This window comes from Octopus sinensis, linkage group LG1, assembly GCF_006345805.1.
Source record: "Octopus sinensis linkage group LG1, ASM634580v1, whole genome shotgun sequence".
In the NCBI taxonomy this organism is placed as follows: Eukaryota; Metazoa; Mollusca; class Cephalopoda; order Octopoda; family Octopodidae; genus Octopus; species Octopus sinensis.
The window spans coordinates 77,657,392-77,682,574 of NC_042997.1; the positions used below are offsets into that span (position 1 = coordinate 77,657,392).

Below are 25,183 nucleotides of genomic sequence, written 5' to 3' on the forward strand. Positions count from 1 at the left end.
GGCGGACTTGGCATATAAAAAGCACCACCTGAACGTGGTTGATGCCATCAGCACCTGCTCCAGCTATGATATTGGTTTTACTTGATTCAACAGGTCTTCTCAAGCATATCATATCACCCTACGCATCAAGAGTATTCTTAACAGGGCTGGATGTGTGTGGCTGCGATCTCATTTTAGTTGCCAAGACTTCTCAATCACAGCATATCTCCAAAGGTCTCAGTATCCTATCATTGCCTCTGTGAGGCCCAATGTTTAAAGGTCATGCTTCACAACCTCATCCCATATCTTCCTGGGTCTACCTATTCCACAGGTTCCTTCTACAGTTAGGGGGTGGCACTTCCTCATACAGCTGTCTTCATTCATACATAACACACAGCCATACCAGCGCAGTCGCCTCTCTTGCACACCACATCTGATGCTTCTTATGTCCAACTTTTCTCTCAGAGCACTTACACTCTGTCGTGTATGCACACTGACATTACACATCCAGCAGACCATACTAACTTCATTTCTTTCAAACCTACGAATGTCCTCAGCAGTCATGGCCCATGTTTCACTGCTATGTGGTATGGCAGTTTGCATACATGCATCATACAGTCTAACTTTCATCCTGAGTGAGAGGCCTTCAGTTACCAGCAGAGATAGGAGCTCCCTGTACTCGTTGTCCACCCTCACCTTACTGACAGCATCCCTGTATAGAGCTTGTGCAGCTCTTACCAGCCACTTGTCTATCCCCAGTTTCCACATTGACCACCAGATAAGGGATCAGGGGCTCTGTCAATGGCCTTCTCCAAGTCAACAAAAGCCAAGTACGAAGTATCTTTGGCTAGGTATTTCTCTTGTAGTTACCTCACCAGAAATATAACATTAGTGATGCTTCTTCTTGGCACAAAACCGAACTGCATCTCATCTAGGTTAACTCTCTCCCTAATTAGTTGGGCTCTGACCCTCTCTATAACTTTCATCACCTGATCCAATAATTTGATAACCCTGTAGTTATTTCTATCTAAAGCATCGCTTTCCCCTTGTAGCAGTTGACTATGGTGCTGCTACACCAGTCATTAAGTATGACTCCTTCATGAAGTACCTAATTTATGATGCTGGTGACAAGACCATAACCCACGCCACCCAATATTTTAAGCATTGCCCTGTTATAATAAAATGTATTTGACTATGATTAGCAGATGTCAATCTGATTTGAATAATGAGATTAAAATTATGTAAAAGCTATTCTTTTAATTGTCTAGATTGTTTCATTTCTTCTTATGTGTACTATTGTGTGTTAAGGTTTTTGTGTTAAATATGTCGAGATACTTCATGTAATTATTGTGTAAATCACTTGCTAAAGGTATGAAAATCTTTTTTCTAGATGCAAAAACTAAAGCAATTATTTCGCCACATCCGAATCCAAGTCCTGCCAATGGAAATGATTTGATAAATTTTAAAAGTGGCATCCAGAATAATATGAATTCCATACAAGGAAACAAAGGTATACTTTTGTTTTTTTATATTTTATTTATTTTCATTAAGACTCAATCTTTGTTAATCTCCCATGAAAACCATCCATTCTACTAATGTCTGAAACTGTTTCAGAAAGACTGAATTTTATCTGTAGGTCAGAAGTTAATTTCAGACCAGAAAAATACTAATCTTTCATCAAGTCTAGTTTGCTCAGATTTGCTTGACCCTGAGCCTCTCCCAATCTCTATCTTCCATGACATTATTATTCCCCTTGGTTATATCCAGTGTTATCTATTACCTGATTGGCATGTCTTTGCAGAGTCATCAATGTAATAATAACCATTTCAAGGCATCCAAAGTAGTGTCATTCACCAGCTCCTCCTTACTTCTCCAGATTTAATATAACTAATCTTTACAAAATGCTCCTGTTTTTCTGAATTATCTAATATCTATTCTATCTTAACACAAACCTAATTATCTCTCCCCATTGGTAATTTTCTGAGGAAGAACATTAGTAGGTAAAATAGTACTTCTCTAAGTTTTAATTCATTCTCAATATTTTCCATTTTTTGTCCTTTTTTAGGCCCAACTTCTGAAGATGAATACATCAGGTATTGTTGTCTTCAAGCGGATAATATGATGGATAATTGCCTGGCAGCTGAAGCTAAAGGAGACCTTCGTTGTGCCATTTGTGATTGTGATAAAGCTATTGGTAAGTTTACACACATGCTCTCCTCTATAGACTTCATTTATTAGTTATTAACCTAAAATCACCAAGCACAAAATCAAGAAAACCTTTGTTCTAGAGAAAAGCAAATTTGTTGAAGGAGGTTTTGGTGTATTATATTTTTATAAGGATGATTTGAGGAATAGTTAGTTTTCAGCTAGTTGCATGGGTTTGTTTCTTAAGCCAATCTTTTTTAAATATCACTAGACTAACATCTTATCTAGAAAGAGAAAGGTGATGCAACTGTTCATTGCTCTGAAGACTAAGATTAGTTCAAGTACACTGCAACGCCTGCTAATGTTGTTGGGGTTAAATTAAAGGTAGAATGAATGAATTTGCTCTAAAGAGAACATGCCAAAATTCAAGAACCTAGGAGAAAAGAAATGAGGGTGATATTTGGCAGGGAAGGGGTGTAGTCAGTTGAATGAATCTTCATCATTGTCATCATCCATGCACACAAGGGTTGGATGTCATCATTGTCATTTAATGTCTGCTTTCCATGCTGGCATGGGTTGGATGGTTTGACTGAGGGCTGGCAAGCCAGATGGCTGCACCAGACTCCAATCTGATCTGGTAAAGTTTCTACAGCTGGATGCCCTTCATAACACCAACCACTCAGAGTGTAGTGGGTACTTTTTACGTGCCGCTGGCACAAGGGCCAATCAGGTTGTACTGGCATTGACCACATTTGAATGGTGCTTTTTACACGCCACCAGCATGGGAACCAGTCAGGTGGAATGGGCAATGACCTCGCTCGAATGGTTCTTTTTGCACTCCACCAGCACAGGACCAGTCAGATGGCACTGGCATGGGTGCCAATCAGGCGGTATTGTCATCAGCCACGACAGGTCTTTGCAAGCATGGTTTATTGCCTAACTAGCAGTATCGCCCGGCGTTGCTCAGGTTTGTAAGGGAAATATCTATAAAGCATTTTTAGAGAGTTATAGCCAAAAAATAGCAAAAAAATGGAAAAAAATGATGGAAAATTTTTTTTGATAGTTAAAAAAGGTGGAGTTGCGTCCCCTACACAGTTTGTGGTTTGTGTTCCTGATTCTCGACCCCATGTCGAATTTATCGATTTTTTTCAGAACTGGGGGGACTTTTCAAAATTTTCGCTGCGTTAGTTTTGAATTATGACATTGGGCTATGTGTGTGTCAAGTTTCATCAGAATCGGTTGAAAGCCGTGGTCAGGGTGAGGGTACAAGCAAACAGACACACAGAAACACGCACAGACAAACTGCCGTTTATATAGAGAGAGATGATTGAACAGTATTCTTAAATGGGCCGGTTATGCTGCACTGGCATAGGCCATGGTTACGGTCTCACTTGGCTTGCCAGGTCTTCTCAAGCACAGCATATCTCCAAACGTCTTGGTCACTTGTCATCGCTTCCATAAGGCCCAACGCTCAAAGGTTGTGCTTTATCAACTCATCCCAGGTTTTCCTCAGTCTACCTCTTCTCCAGGTTCCCTCTACTGCTAGAGTATGACACAGCTGTCCTCATCCATACACAAATGTGACCATACCATCTCTCTTGCACACCACATCTGATGCTTCTTATGTCCAACTTTTCACTTGGGGTGCTTGCACTCTTTTGTGTATGCACACTGACATTACACATCCAGCGGAGCATACTAGCTTCATTCCTTGGAAGCTTATGCATGTCCTCAACAATCATGGCCCATGTTTCACTCCTATATAACATGGCCATTTGTGCACATGCGTCATAGTCTACCTTTTACTCTGAGTGAGAGGCCCTTTGTCACCAGCAGAGGTAGGAGCTCTCTGAACTTTGACCAGGCTATTCTTATTCTAGCAGCTACACTCTCAGAGCATCCACCCCAGCTACTGACTTGGTCACCTAGGTAATAGAAGCTATCAACTACTTCTAGTTTTTTGCCCTGGCATGTGACAGAAACTGTTTTCTGCACGTTTTCAGTGTTTATTGCCTCTGAGCATTTGCCACACACAAAAACTACCTTTCCAATTAGCCATCCTTTGATATTGCTGCACCTCTTATGTGTCCATAACTTACACCGGGTACATCTTATGGAGTTTCTACCTACGCCTTTTCTACAGATTGAGCAGGACCATCTACCTGAAGGGATTTGTGATTTGTCTGCCTTCCTACTTAAGACTTTGGTTTTTGCTAGATTGACTCTAAGGCCCTTCGATTCTAGACCTTCCTTCCACACCTGAAACGTATCCTCTAGTTCTGATAGTGAGTCAGCTATTAGAGTAGAAACCTCCAGTTGTCTTCCATATCATTTGATGCTATATCCTCCTCTATTTTGTCAAAAGCTTTGAATAATATGTCTCTAAATCTCTGTCAATTTGCAAGACCCTTAAGCTTCCAGACCCTTCTTTTCCTTGTTGGTCGTCTTCTGGGCATCCATTTAACCCTGATAATAACTAATCTATGTTGTAGGGTACATTCTTCACCTGGGAAGGTTTTGGCATCTTGCCCCATTTCCTGGGGAGGATGTAGTCAATTTGACTAGTGTGTCCAGTAGATTGGTAGGTGAATAGGTAACTGGCAGGTTTCCTGAAGTTAGTATTACAAACCATAAGATCATTTGCATCATAGAACTCCAGCAGCCTGGTCCCCTCCTCATTGGGGGAACCAAAACCATAACCGCCATGTACACCATGAAAGCCCCTTGCGTGTTCTCCAACATGCCCATTGAAGTTGCCAGCCACAAAGCAAAGGTCCTTCTCATTCGTCAATGTGGTTGTCTGCAAGAGGGTATCATAAAATCGGTCTTTCTCTTCATCAGGTAGCCCTGGCTGAGGGGCATAAGCCGAGATAATGGTTACTTATCCATGTTGCAACACTAATCTAATCTCAAGTATTCTATCAGAGACTCTGACTACCCTGATTACTTTATCAGCCCATTTCTCTGTAAGAAATATACCCACACCCTCCACCTTGTCAGTGTTCCCTGCCCAGAAAATCTTATACCTATGTTCTTTGCATGAGGAAACTAGCAGAACTTCTTCTCCACCTTACTTCTTGGATGCAGCACATATCGACACATCTATGTTGAAGCACCTCAACAATCTCACCAGACCTACCTTTCAGTGTGCCACCTCTCAGGGTGTGGGAGGTGTGAGTCCGTCAGGCCCTGGGATGAGGGACAGCAGCATCATGTACCTGAAAAGAAAGCTCACATTTGGCAGAACTAGTAAACATACAATAGCCTTCAACCTGCATACATTACACCATCATTTTATTGCGCTACATAACCACTACATTACATAGGAGATAAACCCCATCATAACTTAGTTATTTCTGATATCAAGTCACTTGAGGTTGTAGTTAGCTTGAAGACCATCACAAAATACAATGAATGGTGTTTCCAGTCTGCGAAGGTCATTCCATTCAAGACAAAGACTAGTCAAACAGTTGTTTGATAAATAGTCCAAGAGACTGCATTGTGCTTCAGTGTTTGTTTCATCATGGTTTCTATGCTTTGATGTCAGTCCTAATGCCAACCACTTTACAGTGTGTCCTGGTCGCTTTTTTCATGGCCCATGCACTACTGAGGTCACCATGCAATTTGCAAGACTAAAACTCCATTTGGCTGAGTGGGGTGATAGTAGAGAGGGGTCTATGTTAGGAGATGGGAGAAGAGGCTGTAGAGAAGCTACATGGCTACTCACATTATAGAAGAAAGGGTATGAGGATCCAGGGTGGAACTAGAAAGAGAGAGAAACGTAGTCATGATGAAGTATCAGAGTGATCTCCCAAAGTACTAAGTGAGTGGAAACAAGTTATATTTATTGATTTGCAAGAAGATGAACAGGGATATTAGCAATGAAACAACTGGAAAATAAATATGAAATATACAGTATTGTCAGATAATACCAATGAGTTTTAAAATGTAGTACAGGAGGTTTATGTCAAAGACTGAAGTATTTACAAAATATATTAGTAAGTGAATTTTGTTTTACTAATGAAATAGATAGCTTTCTTTATAACATGTAGATGGTGACTCGTCACACCATTAATGTTGGCAGTCAGTCTAACAAAAGAAAATCACCAATAATCATTAACACCAAACTTAATGTTTCATTTTTATTGATATTCTACCGTTTGATCTGCTCTGTAACTTGAATTGAAATAGAACTGATATCAGATGACATCAGTGCAGGCATGGTTTTATGGTTAAGAAGTTAATTTTGCAACCAATTGGATTCAAGTTTGATCCCTCTGAGCAGCACCTTGGGCAAGTGTACCTGCTACTACAGACTAGGGTTGACAGATATCTTGTCAGTGGAATTTGGTAGAAGGAAATTGTGCTTGTCTCATTCTTTTATCCTTTAACTGGTATAGTCATTGGACTGTGGCCATGTTGGTTTACTGTCTTGAAGTGTTTAGTTAACCAAATCAAACCCACTACTTAAGTCTGGTACTTATTCTTTGTCTATTTTTATTGAACTGCTAAGGATATACACGAAGGGACACAAGTTGTCAAACAGTAAGAGATAACCTTAAGCACTGATGCATACATACATACATACACACACACACACACACACACATTCATATGATGGGCTTTGGCACAGTTTTAATCTTCCATATTCACTCAGAAGGTATTGATCAGTCCAGCGCTATAGTAAAAGATATTTGCTAAACATGGAACACTGAGACTGAACCCAAAACAAAGATTGCAAAGTAATCTTCATTACATATATATTTCAACATTATATATCAGTAAGAGATGTAGACATTATAGACATTAGCAAGACAGCTAAAAGCTCAGTGTTCTTCTTCAAAAGAGGTCTTATGTGATATTGACAATTAGAAATGCTCTCGTGTCCATCTCACCAACTGAATATAAAATAAATAATTATATCTGTAGATCTTGTATGTTACATATTTTGTTTATAGATCCTCAGTTTTTAAAACATAAGATTACGCATTAGAAAGCAACCTTTTTAAATGTATTTTAGTTTCACCAAAATATTCTGAGATTATCAAAGGTAGAGGATGAAAACAATAATTTTTATGTTCTTTTTGTCACAGGTTATTGCAAGCAGATTTTGGAGTTGGTAAATATTCCTCATCAATCAGTGGTATTTATGCAAAACAAACTGCACTGTTGTGTGGTGAAGAGGCGATCTCTATACAACAAGTATAGCACCAAGCAGCAACAGGCTGCTGCTCATTGTTCTGCAGGGCCATCACTTGATGAAAGCATGCAAGCAGAGAAAATTAGGCAAGAATTTACAATGTTCTTTTCTTTCCCATCTTAAGTTTCCAAAATTTTGACTAAAATTTTCTATCTTCGATTAAAGTCAACAGCAATTAGAACATCTAGGAAATAATTTTTATTTTTACCAGGTAGTTAGAAAATTTGATCATTTAAAATTCATTAATCAATGATTTTTCATCAAAATTCAAAGCTAAAACTTCTTAGGAAATGTTGATTTGCTTCGTATGAACTATTGCTTAATTATTATTGTGAGCTAGTTAAATAGATACATGTCAGGACTTGAATGAAATTTGATATTCCTGTGCTTGCATTGTATAATGAAAAAAATTGTGTAATATATATCTAATGAATATTATTCTGAGGCATTATATAAATTTAAGTATAATTTGTTCTGTATGAGCTGAATGCATGCAAAATTCTTGAAAAGCATGTAATCTTGATTTCTTGATGAACTATTCTTTTCATGCCTTCCAATTTTTCATGTTCTAAATTTTCCCTCTCATTTTTTTTCTTCTTATCTACCTTTGTCTTGCCTATTTGATTTATTAATTTCTCCTTTTTTATTGTACCAGGAATAGCATGGCTGGTCTTTTACCATCAAATGGAAGCTCTTCTTCCTCCTCTTGTAGTAATAAGAAAGATAACTTGAACACATCAATTATTAGTTCAATTTCATGTCCTAACTATCAACAACAAAAGCATGTTGCATCAGTTAATAATGACAAGTGTTTAGAGAAATATTTTTCTGATTCTAACCAAAACAGTTCTAAGCTACAATGTAAAATGTCTTCAGTAGCTGGCAGAGAAGTTGGAAAAGAACTACCTGAAACTGTAGATAGCTGGAGTAATGCAAATGTATATGGTACACTACCAAAGAACAAACCAAGACAAATTGTGTCTAAAGTGGTAAACCAGGAAGCTGAAGTCTACCAAATGTTCTTAAATCGACAGAAACAACTGAACAAAGAAAATAATTCTATGTCTTCTTACATGAGCACTGGCTGCATGGCCTTTTTTCCAAATTCTCAAATAAACAGTAACATGAGTAATTCTTGCAGTAACTTAAACAAAACACGACCTTCAAGTACAGTTTCACAACCTCACAGTCGATCAGATTCTGTTGATTCTTCAGCTAACAGCCTTATATCATGTGATTCAGCAGTAACTACTATTTCTACACTCCACTCTAGAAGACAAAATAATTCTCCTGCTATGAACAGACCTTATAGACAAGATACTCCAACTATTACTCAGTGTGAGACAAGAACATACCAACATGGTTCTGGGACCATGTACAGAAATGTTGATGAAAGCCATGTCAAACCTGAGCAATCAACAATACCACAGTCTTCACATTTTAACCATTCTGTGGAATCTTTTAAATCAGTGATGGGTCAAGAAAGTAGTGAAACTAATGTTGGAACAAGGACAAATGTGGTATCAAATACAAGTGGGTTTTCTTCTTGTTTAACAGTTTCTCATTTTGTAAAAAGTAGCTTAGCAACAGCTCAGACCACACCCAGTGTGGTACCATCTACGTGCCAGCCTGCTTTCAAAACTAATACTGCACAAACAAAACAAAACTATAGTGAAAATAGCTTTGTACTTCCTTTCCAAAGTAGAACAATAGAAGGTAAAAAGAATGAGAGAATCCAAAGCTTTTCAACTGTGAGACATAGACCTCTGGCAGATGCTTGCTTCCAAACTGCATGCTTTCATAAGTCAGGTATATAATGCTTGTTACTAACTATAATCCTCTGCTCCTTAACCTATCATTTTCTGGGGGGTTTTTTTCATCTGTGCTAAAACAGCAAAATAAATAGAAAATAATATTCTCAGACACATGACCTGTACATTCACATGTATATACCATACATATATACATTTTTTTACAAAGATGCCGGAGATAATATAGTTTTAGATGCACTGTATTTGAACCAAAGATTGAGATGCCTTGGCTGGAATTGGAATACCTTTTGATCAGTAGATCTGCTGGATTGTAGCTGACCCAAAGACAGGGTGAACAGTACAAATATTCTTTTCTATTCTAGGCTCAAGGCCCGAAATTTTAAGGGATGGGACCTGTCAATTAGATCGACTCCAGTATACACTGGTACTTAATTTATTGACCCCGAAAGGATGAAAGGCAAAGTTGACCTCAGCGGAATTTGAACTCAAAACATGACAGACGAAATACTGCTAAGCATTTCGACCGGCGTGGCGACGCTTCTGCCAGCTTGCCGACAAATATGAATTACAATCTATGGCTAGTACATTTGGGTTTTTTTTTTTGTACTTAGTATATTATTTATTCATCTTCATCACCACAGTGATCATCATTACTACCATTATCATCAATTACCATCTTTCATATATAAATTCATTAGTTTTTTGTTACTACAAAACTTTTACTTCTTTCATTTGTCTCAATATGATCTAAGTCTCCTGGGGATTCCTAAATATTTCTCATCATGCACCTTTCATAATTTTCTATTCTGACTAAATTTCTCTTCATATTTTATTGCCAGTTCTAATTTATTTAATATCTATTGTTGTTTTTATATTATACTAATTCTTATGCTAATTCATAGAAACTAATAAACAATTTATGCTAATACATAGTTATTCATTAACAAAACCACTAAATTTGCTTTTGCCCTTTTTTATTTATTGGAATTTTAAAAAATATTTCATTAAAACTATATTTTGTATTGGTTATACACATTATTACATTTCACTTGCAAAATAAATTGTTGTGCATATCTGTAACAATTAGAATAAGATGGCTAGTGTGATAGAGAAAGGAATAAGCACTGTTTCACTTTTCATATTTATAATTTCTAGCTTTAGTCAGTAACCTAAGGAAAGGACTCACTTCAAGCAATTTACTTTCTCTGTACACACTTTATGCTCTGGAAAATTAATAAATATATTGAATTATTAATTAAAAGCAGCTCTAATAATGTAAAGGTTATCGATCACATATACATAGCATATGTATGTTTTGTTTATATGCATTTATGCAGGATAGCATCTAGGATAGCTTCCTACACAATACTGAGTTTTAAAGGAACACCCGAATGTCATAGATCAGATTAGACAACTTGCCACATGGTATTGGTAAGCCATAATAAAGATGACATATTGGTATCTACCACTCTCAGATTCAATCTGAGATGAGTTATCTTGCTTGGTCTATGACGTTCTTTATCACTCATCATTGTGTAGCAAACTATCCCAGCTGCTATCCTGTGGCAAATTTGGTGTATAAATAAAAGCACACACACACACTTTATGTGTGATTGATAATGTACATTAAATATATCTTGGGCAATGTCTTCTACTGTATATAGCCTTGAATTGACCAGTGCCTTGTGAATGAAATTGGTAGATAACTGTTTGGCAACCTGTCATGTCTATGTGTTTGTATCCACATCTCCCATCTATAAAATACCTTGCTGTAATTCATTATGAACTGATGTTGATTAACGTACCTTGTGTGAAAAACAAGGGTTGTCCTGCTATAGAATACTGCCTCAAAAAGTATCATACAACCCTTGCCAACTTGGTAAAAGTTGATGTAAGTACAATAATGACTGTAATAAGTATGCAGTTTCAGTATTGCTAGTCCATAACCAAAATTTTCAAAACTGTCAAACTAACAGTAGTTACAACAGTCATTGTTTTACAGGTGTAAAACTACCTGTACTCTTCAAGATTTACAAATAATATCAGCTAAAATTATAATGTTCAGTAGGAATAGAGATGTTTCTGTACTTTTTTGATTGGTTTTTATATGAAAATCTTATAAATAACCAAACGTTTTGTTTTTGCTTTGTTGTAATCAAATGTGTGTTAAAGTGATATTAGCATTGTTAAAGTGTGCGAAGGAAGTGTTTATAATGTTTGTAACTTCCCAAGAACATGAGCTTTCGAAGTAAAGTGAACAAGTCATAACAGGGTATCAAAGACAGTCTTTCAGCTTAGTTTGCTGGAAGATTATCCTTTTGAATATGGTATTTGCTAATCTATTGATTTGCATAATGTTACTTCTATTAGGTATAATACTATTACTGGTAGTTGAGGTAACTCTTCTCAACTCTGATAATGTAAATATTTAAAGAGGAAAATGTACAGAAAATAAACTCCATCATCTGCCAGTGGGGTAAGCTAGACGTAGTAGATAGGTTCTGTTACCTAGGTAATCAAGTTAGTAGAGGAGCTGGATGCTCAGAGAGTGTAGCTGGCAACAAAGGGCCTCTCCCTCAGAGTGAAAGGCAGATTGTATGTTGCCTGTGTGCAAACAACTATGCTACACAGCTTGAAACATGGGCTGTGACAGCTGAGAACATGCGTAGACTTGAAAGAAATGAAGCCAGTATGTTTCACTGGATGTGCAATGTTAGTGTGCATGTTTGGCAGAGTGTAAGCATCTTGAGAGAAAAGTTGGGCATAAGAGGCATCAGATGTAGTGTGCAAGAGTGTCGACTGCACTTGTATGGTCATATGATGCATATGGACGAGAACAGCTGTGTAAAGAAGTGCCGATCTCTAACTGTGGAGGGAACTTGTAGAGGTAGACCCTGGAATACATGGGATAAGGTGGTGAAGTACGATCTTTGAACTTTAGGCCTCACAGAGGCAATGACTAGTGACCGAGACCTTTGGCGATATGCTGTGCTTGAGAAGACCCGTCAAGCTGGTAGCACATAAAAAGCACCTTTCAAGTGTTGGGTCTCATGAAAACAAAGTGACTGATGCCAGTGGCACCTGAAAAGGTCCTTTTAAGTGTTGGGCCTCACGGAGGTAATGGCGAATGACCGAGACCTTTGGCATTATGTCATGCTTGAGAAGACCCATCAAGCCAAGTAAAATTGCAGCTGTGGGAGATACTGGTGGCATGTAAAAGCACCCATTACACCATAGGAGTGGTTGGCGTGAGGAAGGGCATCCAACTGTAGAAACCAAGCCAAATCAAACTGGAGTCTGGTGCAACCTTCCAGCTTGCCAGCTCTGATCAGACCGTCCAACGCATGCCAGCATGGACAACGGATGTTAAATGATGTGAACTGTTATAGGTGTGTTTTGTTTCTATTTTAGTCCCATTGTTTACAAGTGGGACCCTTAGGTAGCAATCACTGGAGTGTTACAGTGATTTGCAATTGAAAAACATTGAATGTTTCTTAAAAATGTAGATAGCATTAGTCTTTTTTATGTTGGCAAAAATGCATTTTTGTTAGTGGTTTGGGTTTTTTGATTGAAAAATAGTTCAGATGGTGGTGTTAGAACTCAGAACATTTAGAGATGATACTAAAGACATTAAATTACTTAGACTACAATCTCTAGTTTTACCAGTTTGCTATTAAAGAAATTAAGAATTTTGCCTTTAGTAAAGAAAAAAAGTATTGGTTTATAGTTACAGTGATAATGGTTTTACTAAAATACAGTGAAAATTAACATTTTAAAACTAATTTTTCACACTTAGAATTTTATACAAATATTATTGCGTACCTAAAATGTACCAGATCTTGCAGATAAAATGCATCTTTATTTCTTTTACATTAAATTATTTTTAGAGATAAAAATTTGGTTGATGTTTAGCTAATGTGAAGCTGTCCAAAGATTTGAATTAAGTGTATTCGTAAATACTGCTTAATGTATGTTAGAGCATTATTCCTGTATTCTATATATATTTGGTCATATTTATCATTTACTAGCAGTATTGCCCAGCTTTGTGTGACTATTAATCGCACTGAGGAAAATTGATTAATCTGCGAGTGCAAAATCAATACTTTCTTACACAATGTACATACGTGCACTCGTGCGTTCTATGCACGCTCAAATTAAGCTAAACTTGGATGAAGTTCAATCAAAATTCAATTATTTTGGTTTTAAAATCAAGCATTTAATGCCCTCTATTTTTGTGCTTATGTGTTCCATTTCCTCAATAGGAAGTACGTAGAAGCGTTTCATAAATTTTTGTTGATCAAATAATTGCATTGTTGAATTATTCTTTTAGATCAGTATTTCTCAACGGGGATTTCAGGGGAGAGTTTCAGGGAGTCGCTGGCGATGTATCGTGATGATCAAAAATCCGGCCTGCTAAAATTTGGTTAAAGTGATTCAAACTGCAGACTCAACGCAAAATGGTCACATTTAATTCAAAGCGTTAAAAATGTTATGAAAACAATTGGTATGTGTTCACAAAGTCCAAACAATTAATACGAAAAAACCCTCCAGGCTACATCCCGAAAATTGCCGAATTTCTACAATACTTACGGCGATTCGTTTTTATATCTTGATTTTTTATTTTTCATGCAATTTACGCATGCTTGCATGCGTGGTGAACACAGTTCACGTCAAATAGCTGACTGAGTAAAGTTCACTATTCAATGCATGGGATAAGGCCTAAACAAACACATTATCGATTTTTGCACTTGCGAGATGAATTTCAGAACAGAAATAGCGCAGTTCAATTTTCATTCGCCTAAACTTTAAGTGACCCATTTTTGGTGGTTCTACGATTTGTTGGCTAGGAGATGTGCCGGGAAGTTAAACACACAGACACACACACAAATACACAAGTTGAGTTTTATATATATATAGATATCATCATAGCAACTTTAACCAAATCTTAAGTTGGTGTTGACTACACTGTATAAGTAATAATGTCCATACATACTAAACTTGTACTAATTGTGTGGTTGGGGAGGGTTTAGCTGCCATTCAAATCCAGTTCTCTGCTTAATTTAGCATATGAAGCATAAACAAACACACACACCCTCCTTCCTTCCTTACTACTTGCATTCAACAAGTAAAGTGAAACAATTTCAAATATTCAAAGAAATTGCACTGAGGACTCAGTTTCAATATCATAGCTTATATACTGGATTTTATAAGAGATACCTTTAAGTCTCGAAGCACTAGCTAAGTTATTTCTCTCATCAGAAATACACCAAAAAAACTTTTAACTTTTAATGTAATAAAAGAAATTAATACATTTTTCTCCTTCCTTTTCAGATGGCTCTTCAATTACAAATGGCACTGCTGATACAGCTACTAAAAATACTGCATTAAAGGTTAGTTCATAGCAATTTAGATATTGTTGTTTGGATTTCTTGTAATGTTTTTTAATTCTTTTAATCATTGCTGTATGTTCATACCTCCATAGGCGGGATGGAAGCAGTGATTTAAGTATTTTTATGGCTAGATATCCAAACAAAGTATAAAAGCTGCCAACTGAGGTTTTATATTGTTGACTTACTGGTCACCACATACAACTTTACAGTTCTGGGCTCATGTTCTTTTTAATACTACTTAGAGGAATCTGACAGTGTGAAAATGCAGTATATGAAAACAGTTTTTAGAAATACCAATAATATATTAATTCAAGCTGAAATAGCTACACAAATACATAATTTAGTATATCACATTCAAGTTTTTTGGGTTTTTTTCAAACCTTGTCTGGATCAGCTTGTTGTTTGATAAAGATAGAACATTACAACATATCTTTCCATAGTATTTTGTATTGTCAAAAACACTTCATAATTTTTCACTGTAATGTTATTAAATAGTACATGGAAATTTCTATTTATAGAGCATATCAAAGGAAGCTTAATATGTCTGTCTTCTTTCATTGTTGTCCAGTTGTAAAAGACTTTTTATAGTATTCAAACTTATAAGTTTTGCTGAGTTGTATACTTGTAAATTCTTTACTTTACATTCATTTTAAAGAAAACTTTTATTTCCTCTATTTTTCTAGGTTTCTGAAAGTAATAGTGAAACTTTGCTTCATTTGGCTAATTCTCAGAATTTGATCTCAGAGAGGTTGTGTGCCAGTGATGATGAAGATTTTGTCAGACCTAGTGTCAAGGATTTGGCTTCAAAGTTTGAATATGATGTCACTAGCAAAACTTCAGATTCTGTAGATGGCAATGGTAACCTTACTCAGCGAAGGTCTTTTAGGGTTAGAAGCAAGTCAGAATCAAGTACAATGAAACCAAAACCAGCACTCAGCAAGCACCAGTTTCAACAAGGCTCTAGACCACGTAAATCTGTGACATTTGCTGATAATATCGCAATGATTGCTCCAAACAATAAGATGTACACAAGCCATGATGCAAACATAAATCGGAAGGAAAAGAGCACCAATGAAAAATATGATTGGGATGATGATGACAGCAGTTCTAGTAGTGAAGACCCCACTGAACTAACTGATGGTCCTTTTTGCAATTTGTGTCAAAAGAAAGGAGTTCAACAAGGACAAGTTTACTGTCAAGACTGTGACTTTTATATGAGTCGGTTTAAACCTTGCACTTGATCTTTAGGGAAAACTTTTTCAATCCAGACTTCTTCTGTTATGTGATAGACACTGCCACATGAATGAATTTCCTTCTCTACTGGTAGAGATAGCTTAGTGTACTAATCCTATCTTTCACATTTATTGGACTTCATTTCAATTCCTGCAATTTAAAGCCAACTTTCATTCACATTTTACACAAACAACATACATATATGGAAGAAGTTTGGTAGTAACCACAGAGAAACATTATATGAATATGTAAAATCTGCTACATCGAATCTCAGCAAACTGTTTTAAAATTTTTCTCCCCCACTTAATTCTGAACTAATAACTGGAAAATTTATACTTTTGTCAAAAAAATTAATTACTAGAACATAATTCTATTTTCTAATGAAAATATATTTATTTTTCTATTTTCATCAAATACTTTCTCTATTGTTATTTTATTTCTTAAAAACCTTCTCATAAGTTTACCCACCTTAAGACTTTTTTATTGCTATAAGGTTTCACTAATTCTTTTCTAAAAGTTTTCTAAATTATTTTCTCCAGAAACTTAACATTCTTCTATTTAAAGAAGTAATTTCTTTCTAGTTTGAAACACTTTTTGGTCTAGAGTTATATCGTGGATAACTGAATATATGATTATTTAGATAATGAATAATATTTTGAGATAGTAGGAAATTGAATGTGAAGTTATCAAAGACTCTGGATAATTAACATTCTGTGTGTAGTAAAATTGAGAGCTATTTGCGAACACATTTGTTAATGAAAAAGAAGCCATCTCTAATATTATCCAAAATATAAGCATAATTTTAATTTTTGTTTAAGTGTTATGTTAGTTGAGAGATTCTCTATCTTCCTCTTCAGAAGTATCAATCAGTATAAATATGGTAACCTCTGTATCTTTGTATAAACGCCAAGGAAATTTATTACTGCCTCTTACATTGGTTTTGGGGGTATGTTGGGAGTGAAACTGTTAAATTCTGTAGATGAAATTTTTTGAGGTATATTTTACTTGAAAATATCATCTCAGTTGATTATCTAGGAGAAAAATTCTTTTTTTTTTTTTTGTATTCACATAAGAATACTTTAGTGAAGAAAATTGATATACAACTAAATTGGGTTTTTTGTGAAATTGGCTGAATGGCCAAAAGTATGTTTGATTCATACCAGTTATGTCATGAATTTAGAGCAAAGGCATATTACACTGCTTATCCTATTCCACCTGTTGGAAATTGCAAAACATGTTCAGCCATAAAAATATCTATGCTGGTAATTTTTTCCATTCTTATCCAAATTTCAAAAACAACTGTAATAATATGGATATTTCATAAAGCATTGAATTGTTGGACAACACTGAATGATTTGTCTTCAGGTGGTGTATATAGTGTCTGCCTGCTAAAATACTAATGTAAATCAACCATATAAAGACCATCCTGGTCCAAGTTGAAAGCCAGGAGAGGATATGAATTCAACCCTACAAACTAACAAAAAACTAATGTGGTAAACTGTTCTTTAGCCCCCAGGCCAGTCCTAATTGATGACTAGTGATCTGGTTTTGATTATTTATCTATGAATGTTGTTATCCAATACATCCTTTATATAAAATGGTAGGGCATGATTTGATGAAGATTTGGTTGTTGTTTCCAGTGTGTTGAGCAACCATGTAGAACTTCTCATTGAGTATTGAGACCAGCCAAACAATATTGTTGGAAAACAAGACATCAGCCAGAAAGTATCTCTGTTTATTTCTCTTTGTATCTCATTTCTTTAATGAGATGGTTGGTGTAAGATAATGATGTGAGAATGAGGTGCTTCTACTTCATTATTTTGAAGAGGCATATATGGGGTAGGTATATATGAGGTATATGGGGTAGTGTTAGATATGAGTTTCTTAAAGTGTAAATGGGGCTAGCAATTCTTCAGTTACATGTATAGATATACTTAATATAAATTCCATTATAGTAAAGATTATTATAGAAATTTGTGGTAATTACAGAGCTGGAGAATTCTGTTTTTACAGTGTTTATAAATTTCTCACTTTTTCTACTTTAAGGGAGCAAATTTTGCTGTTTGTAACAAAATGTTGGTTGCATCAATTTTTTCTATTTTTCGAATTAACATCTATAATTTCTAAAAAGATTCAGTTTTAAAAAAATTGAAGGAAAATATTTAACCCAGCTAATAAGTATAAGGAGTAAGTTTGTTTGTTTTAAGCTCCTTTTTAAAAAATTCTGATTTATAATTATTATATTAAACAAACGCATTTGTATTAATTGCATTGACAAAGCTGGAGAATTCTGTTTTTACAGTGTTTATAAATTTCTCACTTTTTCTACTTTTAAGGAGCAAATTTCTCCTGATTATTTATAGTTAATGCTGCTCCTATGTATTTTATTTAGTCAACTGGAAGAAAAGAGTGATAGATATTTGAATTTCCTTCAGTTAAATTATAGATGATGTAACCTGAAAAAATTGGTTCTAATAACCAACATTTGATTGGATGTTTTTAACTGAATCAGATGGCATATTTCTTTTATGACAATGTATTTCAAATATCTAATATGTTAAAATAAATATATAAAATCTTTGGGTGTAGTGAAATCTGCTTCAAAAAATTACCCTATCTTTAATTCTATACATTTGCAGTGGGGGGCAGGTCCCTCCTATGATATAAATGAATAATATACTTTTGACCAGTTGACAAGTGTACATTGAATAAAAAAAAAAAACCACACCCGCTGGGAATCTGAGAAAACCATTAATTAGGGCAAACCTTGGTTGATCATTTCAAGGGATTTATCCATTTGATTGTAATGATTTAAGTAGTGCATGAAAGTAGTTGTAAATAAGATGTACCAATATTCATTTACAAGCTCATTTCATTTGAATATTCACTTGTAATATTTTTCATGTATTTTCTCTGTAAAATAAAAAAAAAATTTTTTTAAGAATTTATGGACTTGGAACATCAGTTTTTGTTCAAATTTCTCAAATTCTTATAGTACTAATTATTTGTTTCTGCTTAAGATTTTAATCAAGAAATCTGTTCTTATCAACTAGAATATTTTCATTAACTGATACTCCAAAAATTTTCTTCATACTTTCAAGACACATAATAAATAAGTATAGTATGAAAAACCCATCCTTTTTGTTTTTCTTTCTATTTCTTTCTTTTATAACTTGTGAGACTCCAAGTTCTTTTTAAAATGAATAACTAGAATATATTATTAGACAGAAGCAATTATATTGAAAAAATGGATTTTTTACTTTTTGATGTATTGTGTTGGAAGAAAAAAATGTGTGTGAAGGTGCATGGCTCACAATCATGAGGTTGTGAGTTTGATTCCTGGGCTGGGCTGTGTGTTGTGTTCTTGAGCAAGACATTTTATTTCGCATTGCTCCAGTTCACTCAGCTGTAGAAATTAATTGCAATGTAACTGGTACCAAGCTGTATCAGCCTTTGCCATCTTGGACAACATTGGTAGCATGGAGAGTGGGGACTGGTATGCATGGACAGCTGCTGGTTTTCCACAAACAATCTTGCTCAAATTTGTGCTTCAGAGGGGAACTTCCTAAGGTGCAGTCTGATGGCCATTCGTGACTGAAGGGAGCCTTTAAAATATCTCAGTATGTAGCACCTTTGCTAAGTTTTCTGTAACCTGAGATTGACCAATGCTTTGTAAGTTAAATTTCAAATATCAGTCTTATCTGTTTTAGCTGTTCAGAATGCAAAGATGAGTGAGATAAAGAACCTGAAATGAAAACATGGGCTGATGTCAAGAAGTTAATCTTGTCAAAATACTTCAAAAAATCTTGTCCAAACAATAATCTGTATAGAAAAATGGGCATAAAAATGAGGATGATGATTATGTATATATGTGGAAAAACTTCACAAATTACAACAATCTGTTGTATCCTTTAACAAGAAAACAGATTTATGCTTTGGCTGCCAACAACAGGGCTCTCTGTTGGCTAATTTTTGACCATTGATTGCCATTCCACAATTTTTGTTCTACATATTGCGGCGGCATGCTGTATCTCCTCCTATCTCACATTATTTTCCACTTTCATTTTTCTATCATTAGAAAAATATACACCCCCTCATTTTTCTAATGGCAGCCCTCCTACCACCACCATCTTAATTCATCTCCTACTATTTCCCCCTGTATGTACCTCTGGCTTTGTCCTTGCACCATCTCTCCCTCATGCTTCTCTGCCACCTATTACCTTCCTGTCCCACATCTATTTTCTCTACCTTCCCCTCCAATTGATATTCATGATCAACCATGCCCTATCATGTTCACCCCTCACTATATTTCCCTCTATTCTTGTCTTTCTGACACTCTCCTCCCACTTCCATGAACTTACCCACCCATATCACTTCTTATATTCATCTTCCTATAACTGAAAAGTTCATGCTGATACAACTTCATCGTTATTTCCCAACTAAAGTAACCACACATCTCTCTACAGCAAGACACTTGTTCCTGTTTCACTGTCATACTTTAGCCTCTCATCACTAGGCATAAAACCACCCCTCTATAGTCGAGAGTTCTTGGTGACTTCACTAGTACAAGTGCCACATAAAAAGCACCCAGTACAAACTGTAAAGTGATTGGCATTAGAAAGGGCATCCAGCTGTATGTAGAAACCATGCCAAAGCAGTTCAATGCATTCCTCTGGCTCACCAGCATGAAAAATGGATGCTAAATGATGATGATGATGATGACTGGAATTTCTAACTAAAGCAGGGGAGATTATTGTTCATTGTACTACAATTGCTTACCATTTAACATTTTTAAAGTGCCCACTCCATCAAATGTTCTAAACTGGCCGATAAGTATGAGCTTTCCTATCTAATGACTATTAGCCTCATCAACTTTGTGTAACAAGAAATTGAGATGTATTTCTGATATTAGCAGTGCACAGAAAAGTAGTGACATGCAGCTGTCAATGAAGTCTCCGTGCAATCTATTTAGAGGATACAATAGTATAATTTAATTTAATTTAATGGGTCCATCTTCTTCAAGCAGTTGCATTTCCCCATGCTGTATCAGGAATTCTTGTCCTTCATTAGCTTTTAACTTCTCAATTTCTTATTACAATTCTCACCCAAACTCACTATTTTCATGGCATACTTTTTTGATTTTTTTTGAGTCAAAACTAATTAAGCTGTTGGTTGATAGCTATATTTCTCCATCATTATTATCATTGGGGTAGAGATAAAATTTAAGTTTGTTACATCTATCACTTGATTTGTGGAGCAAGGTCCCTAAAGGTAAGAACTTTGTATTCGGTCCTTTTCAAAATGAAATATTGAATATTAGCTAATTAAGTAAAAATGAACACCTAATTTTATCATTATTAATATTCACTATAGGTGCAGAAGTGGCTGTGTGGTAAGTAGCTTGCTTACCTACCACATGGTTCCGGGTTCAGTTCCACTGCATAGTACCTTGGGCAAGTGTCTTCTACAAGGCCTCGTTAGTGGATTTGGTAGACAGAAACTGAAAGAAGCCTGTCGTATATATGTCTATATGTATATGTATATATACGCGCATGCTTGTGTGTCTGTGTTTGTCCTCCCTAACATCGCTTGACAACCGATGCTGGTGTGTTTAAGTCCCTGTAACTTAGCGGTTCGGCAAAAGAAATTGATAGAATAAGTACTAGGCTTACAAAGAATAAGTCCTGGGGCTGATTTGCTCGACTAAAGGCGGTGATCCAGCATGGCCGCAGTCAAATGACTCAAACAAGTAAAAGAGTAAAAGAATATTCACTAGCTTAAAAGCTGCACTCCATGCAGACTTTTAAGCTGGCTCCTGTGGAGGGCTAATTGAACCTATGGCCAAAAACCAAAACAACAGCAATAATAATAAATCATTTATTGGTACCCTACCAATTTGGTATTACTCTCAATTCAGTTTAATTGAAAAACTTGTAAGTTCACAAATTTTTGGAGTTCTTTTAAAATTTGAATAGATTATATATATGTGTGTGTGTATAAGGTATTGTGGCTTTGCATATGTTTGTCCCCTACCATTGCTTGATAACTAGTGCTGCTGTGCTTACATTCACGTAACTTAGTGGTTTGCTAAAAGTGGCCAATAAAAAAACCAAAGGATTAGTGTTGATTTCTTCGATTAAAATTTTTCAAGGTGGTTACCCCAGCGTGGCTGCAATTTAATGACCGAGAAAGAAAAAAAAAGCACTAAATTCCATAGTAAAACTTAAAGCTAAGGGAGGTTTTACCATGGCGTTGAAACCTCACACGGTTGCTTTACCTGCTAGAAATAGCAACCCAATTCTGGCTGTTCAAGAACCAAATGAAGGGCATATTTCCAATCATGGGATCATCCTGATTCCAAAAGTTATAATATGCCTATGTAGACTAAGATACAGGCGTACCAGATGGACAAATAGAATTTCGCTTTTATTAATATAATTTATTGTTTAGAGAGTTTTGTGGCAAGAAGCTTACTTCCCAACCACATGGTTCTGGTTTCAATCCCACTGCATGGCATCATGGGCAAGCGTCTTCTACTATAGCCTTAGGCCAAATAAAACCTTGTGAGTAGATTTGGTAGAAAGAAATCTGTTATATATATATAAACTAAGAAATCGACTATGATGTAAGACACACCATTCTTTGTCTTTATTCTCATTACCAATGTATCCCTATGTCTTTCACTCTTCTTACCTCTACATTTTGATGATGTCTACTACTACAACTGGTAAACAGAAACTATTGTAAATGTACTATTACTACCACTTTTCTTCATTAATTAATGGCTTACTAGCGCAAACGACCAACTTCTTCCTGTTATATTTCCTCCATTTTCTTCTTGCACACACACACATTTCGTTTTTGGATAAAGATTGCAACACGCAACAAAAAATTTAGAAAAATAAAAAAGAAATTTGGAAATTTTACCGGTGAGTGTGTTAAATTATAAGGCAATAAAAGAGAATGACTCTCCCCAGACACAACAGGTATATATATATATATATATATATAATATAAATTAGAGAAAAACCACTATTATGCAATTCAAAAAATGATAGACATAAACCAAAACATAAATAACAAATAAAATATATTTTTATAAAACGTATAACTAGATCACAAAAAGTATAAAAATGAATAATATATAATATGTAGAAAAAACTACGTACGTTTCATGGCTATAATTAAATTCGAATTATAATTAAATTCAAATTTAATTTAAATGAATTCAAATTAAAATTATAGTCAATCTTCAGCTTAAGAATAATAATTAAATAAATGAGCAAATAGAGTTAAACAATATTTATTAAAAAAAAAAAATCTTTCTTATAGAAGAAACTCCATTAACTAAATTTGAGACTTAAAACACACACACACACATATATATATATATATATATAGTGTGTGTGTTTTTGTGTGTCAGTGTCACCACCGTTTCACAACCAGTGTTGGTGTGTTTACCTTCCCATAACTTAGCCGTCAGGCAAAAGTTGCCGACAGGCTTAACAAAATTAAGTACTGGGGTTGATTCATTCCACAAAATATTCTTCAAAGCAGTGCTCCAGCATAGCCAGTCTAGTGACTGAAGAAAAAAAAGATTTAATATCTAAATACTGTGCCTACAGGCTTTGCTGTATGTATGGTTTGGGTTCTTTTTTGTCACAAAAAAAAAAAAAAAGATTCAGTTAGTGGTTTGTGCATCGTCTGGGAGAGGAGACAGTGGATGGCATAAGGAATCTGATATGCAGCTAGCTAGCTTTGAGAAGCAGAAACTGTTGTAATTGGCAGAGAAAATGCAGTAAGAAGACAGTGAATATCGAGGTTGGAATGAGTTGGTGAGTGAAAACTTGCTAATCCATTGGATGTCTTTTTTTTTGGATGCGTATTCATGTATGTATCCATGTCTATATTATACTTCTATTTGTGTATATGCATATACTTACTTGTGATCTTTTCGGTTTGAACGGCAGTTTTTTCTAGCGGTGTCATATGAAATTGTTACCCATAATTATAACCCTAGTATCGATCTTTTGCATTTCAATCTGTTTTAGGGTTAGGGTTAGAGGGAAGGGTATCTTTTTTTCTTCAGAAATGTAAACAAACCCAATCTGTTTCTTAAACGAAGGACATATTCATACGGCACAGAATGCTTTCACCTCAATAGACGTCATTGATTGGTTGAAATTTCAGAAAATGAAGAAAAATAACAAATATCTTACAAACTAGAATTTTCTCAATAAAGCCAAGAGAAAAAGATGTTTTATAAATACATTCTACCAGTATACGAAGTTTAAAAGTGTTTAGTTACGTGGAAATTATTTTAAAAAACTGCCATTCAAACCGAAAAGATCCCTTACTTATATGTTAGTTGTATGCTGATATGCCACGACTGTCTTGAGAATAAAATTTTTCAAAATTATCTTACTCAGCTTACGTGTGTATAACTATGTACAGCGCATATATTCGAATAATTTTACCATCTTTTTTCTTCTACCGCCTTTTCGTTTTGTCGCTCTAGTCAGTGACTTGTCATCTATAAACTATCTTTAATTTTGTTGAAAGTATTTCGACATACTTCTTCAGTGAAGAGTACAGCTCGAAACATCAGAATTCGCTTTCTCTCGCAGCATCAAATTCAGTGGGGTGAAGGGAAACGACTCTAGGATTTCAACAGTAAATGGGTATAATTATTGCCCTTGTTTTCTTCGAACTTTTTAAATGACTGCAGCTTTATTGGGACGACCGTGTAAAGTTTCGACCATTTTTCAAAGCCCGAATTTTACCACCCCTTGAAATATGCCCTTTCGTTACATTCTTCCTAAGTTATTTATAAATTAATATGAAATTTTCATTTTTTGTCACAAGGGCAGCTGGGAGAGGATTAACTCGATTACATCAACTTAACTGGCACTTATTTAATCAACTCTGAAAGGATGAAAGGCAAAGTCGACCTCGGCAGAATTTGAACTGAGAACGTAGTGGCTGACGAAATGCCTCTATGCATTCTGCCAGCTCGCCGCCTTGATGAAAAGAATCTAATACCAAATTTAGTAATAATGAATAAACAATAAATGATAAATCCATGAAGTGCATTTGAACTAAGATATTTAATAAATCAATCAGTAATAATAGTAAATCAAGCATGGCAGAGTTAAAAGTTGGTCTGTATTGTTTATTTCAATATGTTATTGGGATCAATTCATTTCAACTTTACCAATAATGTTATCCCAACATTCTAGTTCATCTTCACTTAAAATTACTAAACCTAATATGAAACATATGTTTATGTATTTATTTTGTAAGATTTCTGATGTGAAATTGTGTGTTGAAACAGATATTTTAGGATGGTCATTTTTTTTTTATTGTGTGACATTTTTATTGTGTATTTTTGCCAAAGTTCACATACATGGGATGGAGCTGCTATTACACTCTCAAACATTCTTGACCACATCTTAGAAGGTCGT

At 35.3% G+C, this 25,183-nt stretch overlaps 1 protein-coding gene across 3 annotated transcripts in view; it reads left to right on the plus strand.

The window, feature by feature from the left end:
• Positions 1-18,480, plus strand: part of LOC115219645 — a 71,794-nt gene extending 53,314 nt beyond the window's left edge. For 2 of the 3 annotated variants that reach the window (XM_036502037.1, XM_036502042.1), the window contains 6 exons: positions 1,370-1,489; positions 2,045-2,173; positions 7,218-7,410; positions 7,980-9,133; positions 14,428-14,486; positions 15,170-18,480. In XM_036502037.1, the coding sequence (XP_036357930.1) occupies positions 1,370-1,489; positions 2,045-2,173; positions 7,218-7,410; positions 7,980-9,133; positions 14,428-14,486; positions 15,170-15,727 (2,213 nt within the window). In that variant the 3' untranslated portion in view covers positions 15,728-18,480. The remainder of the gene's footprint in view (positions 1-1,369; positions 1,490-2,044; positions 2,174-7,217; positions 7,411-7,979; positions 9,134-14,427; positions 14,487-15,169) is intronic. The other variant, XM_029789815.2, reaches the window with a different exon arrangement.
• Positions 18,481-25,183: the final 6,703 nt, after the last annotated feature.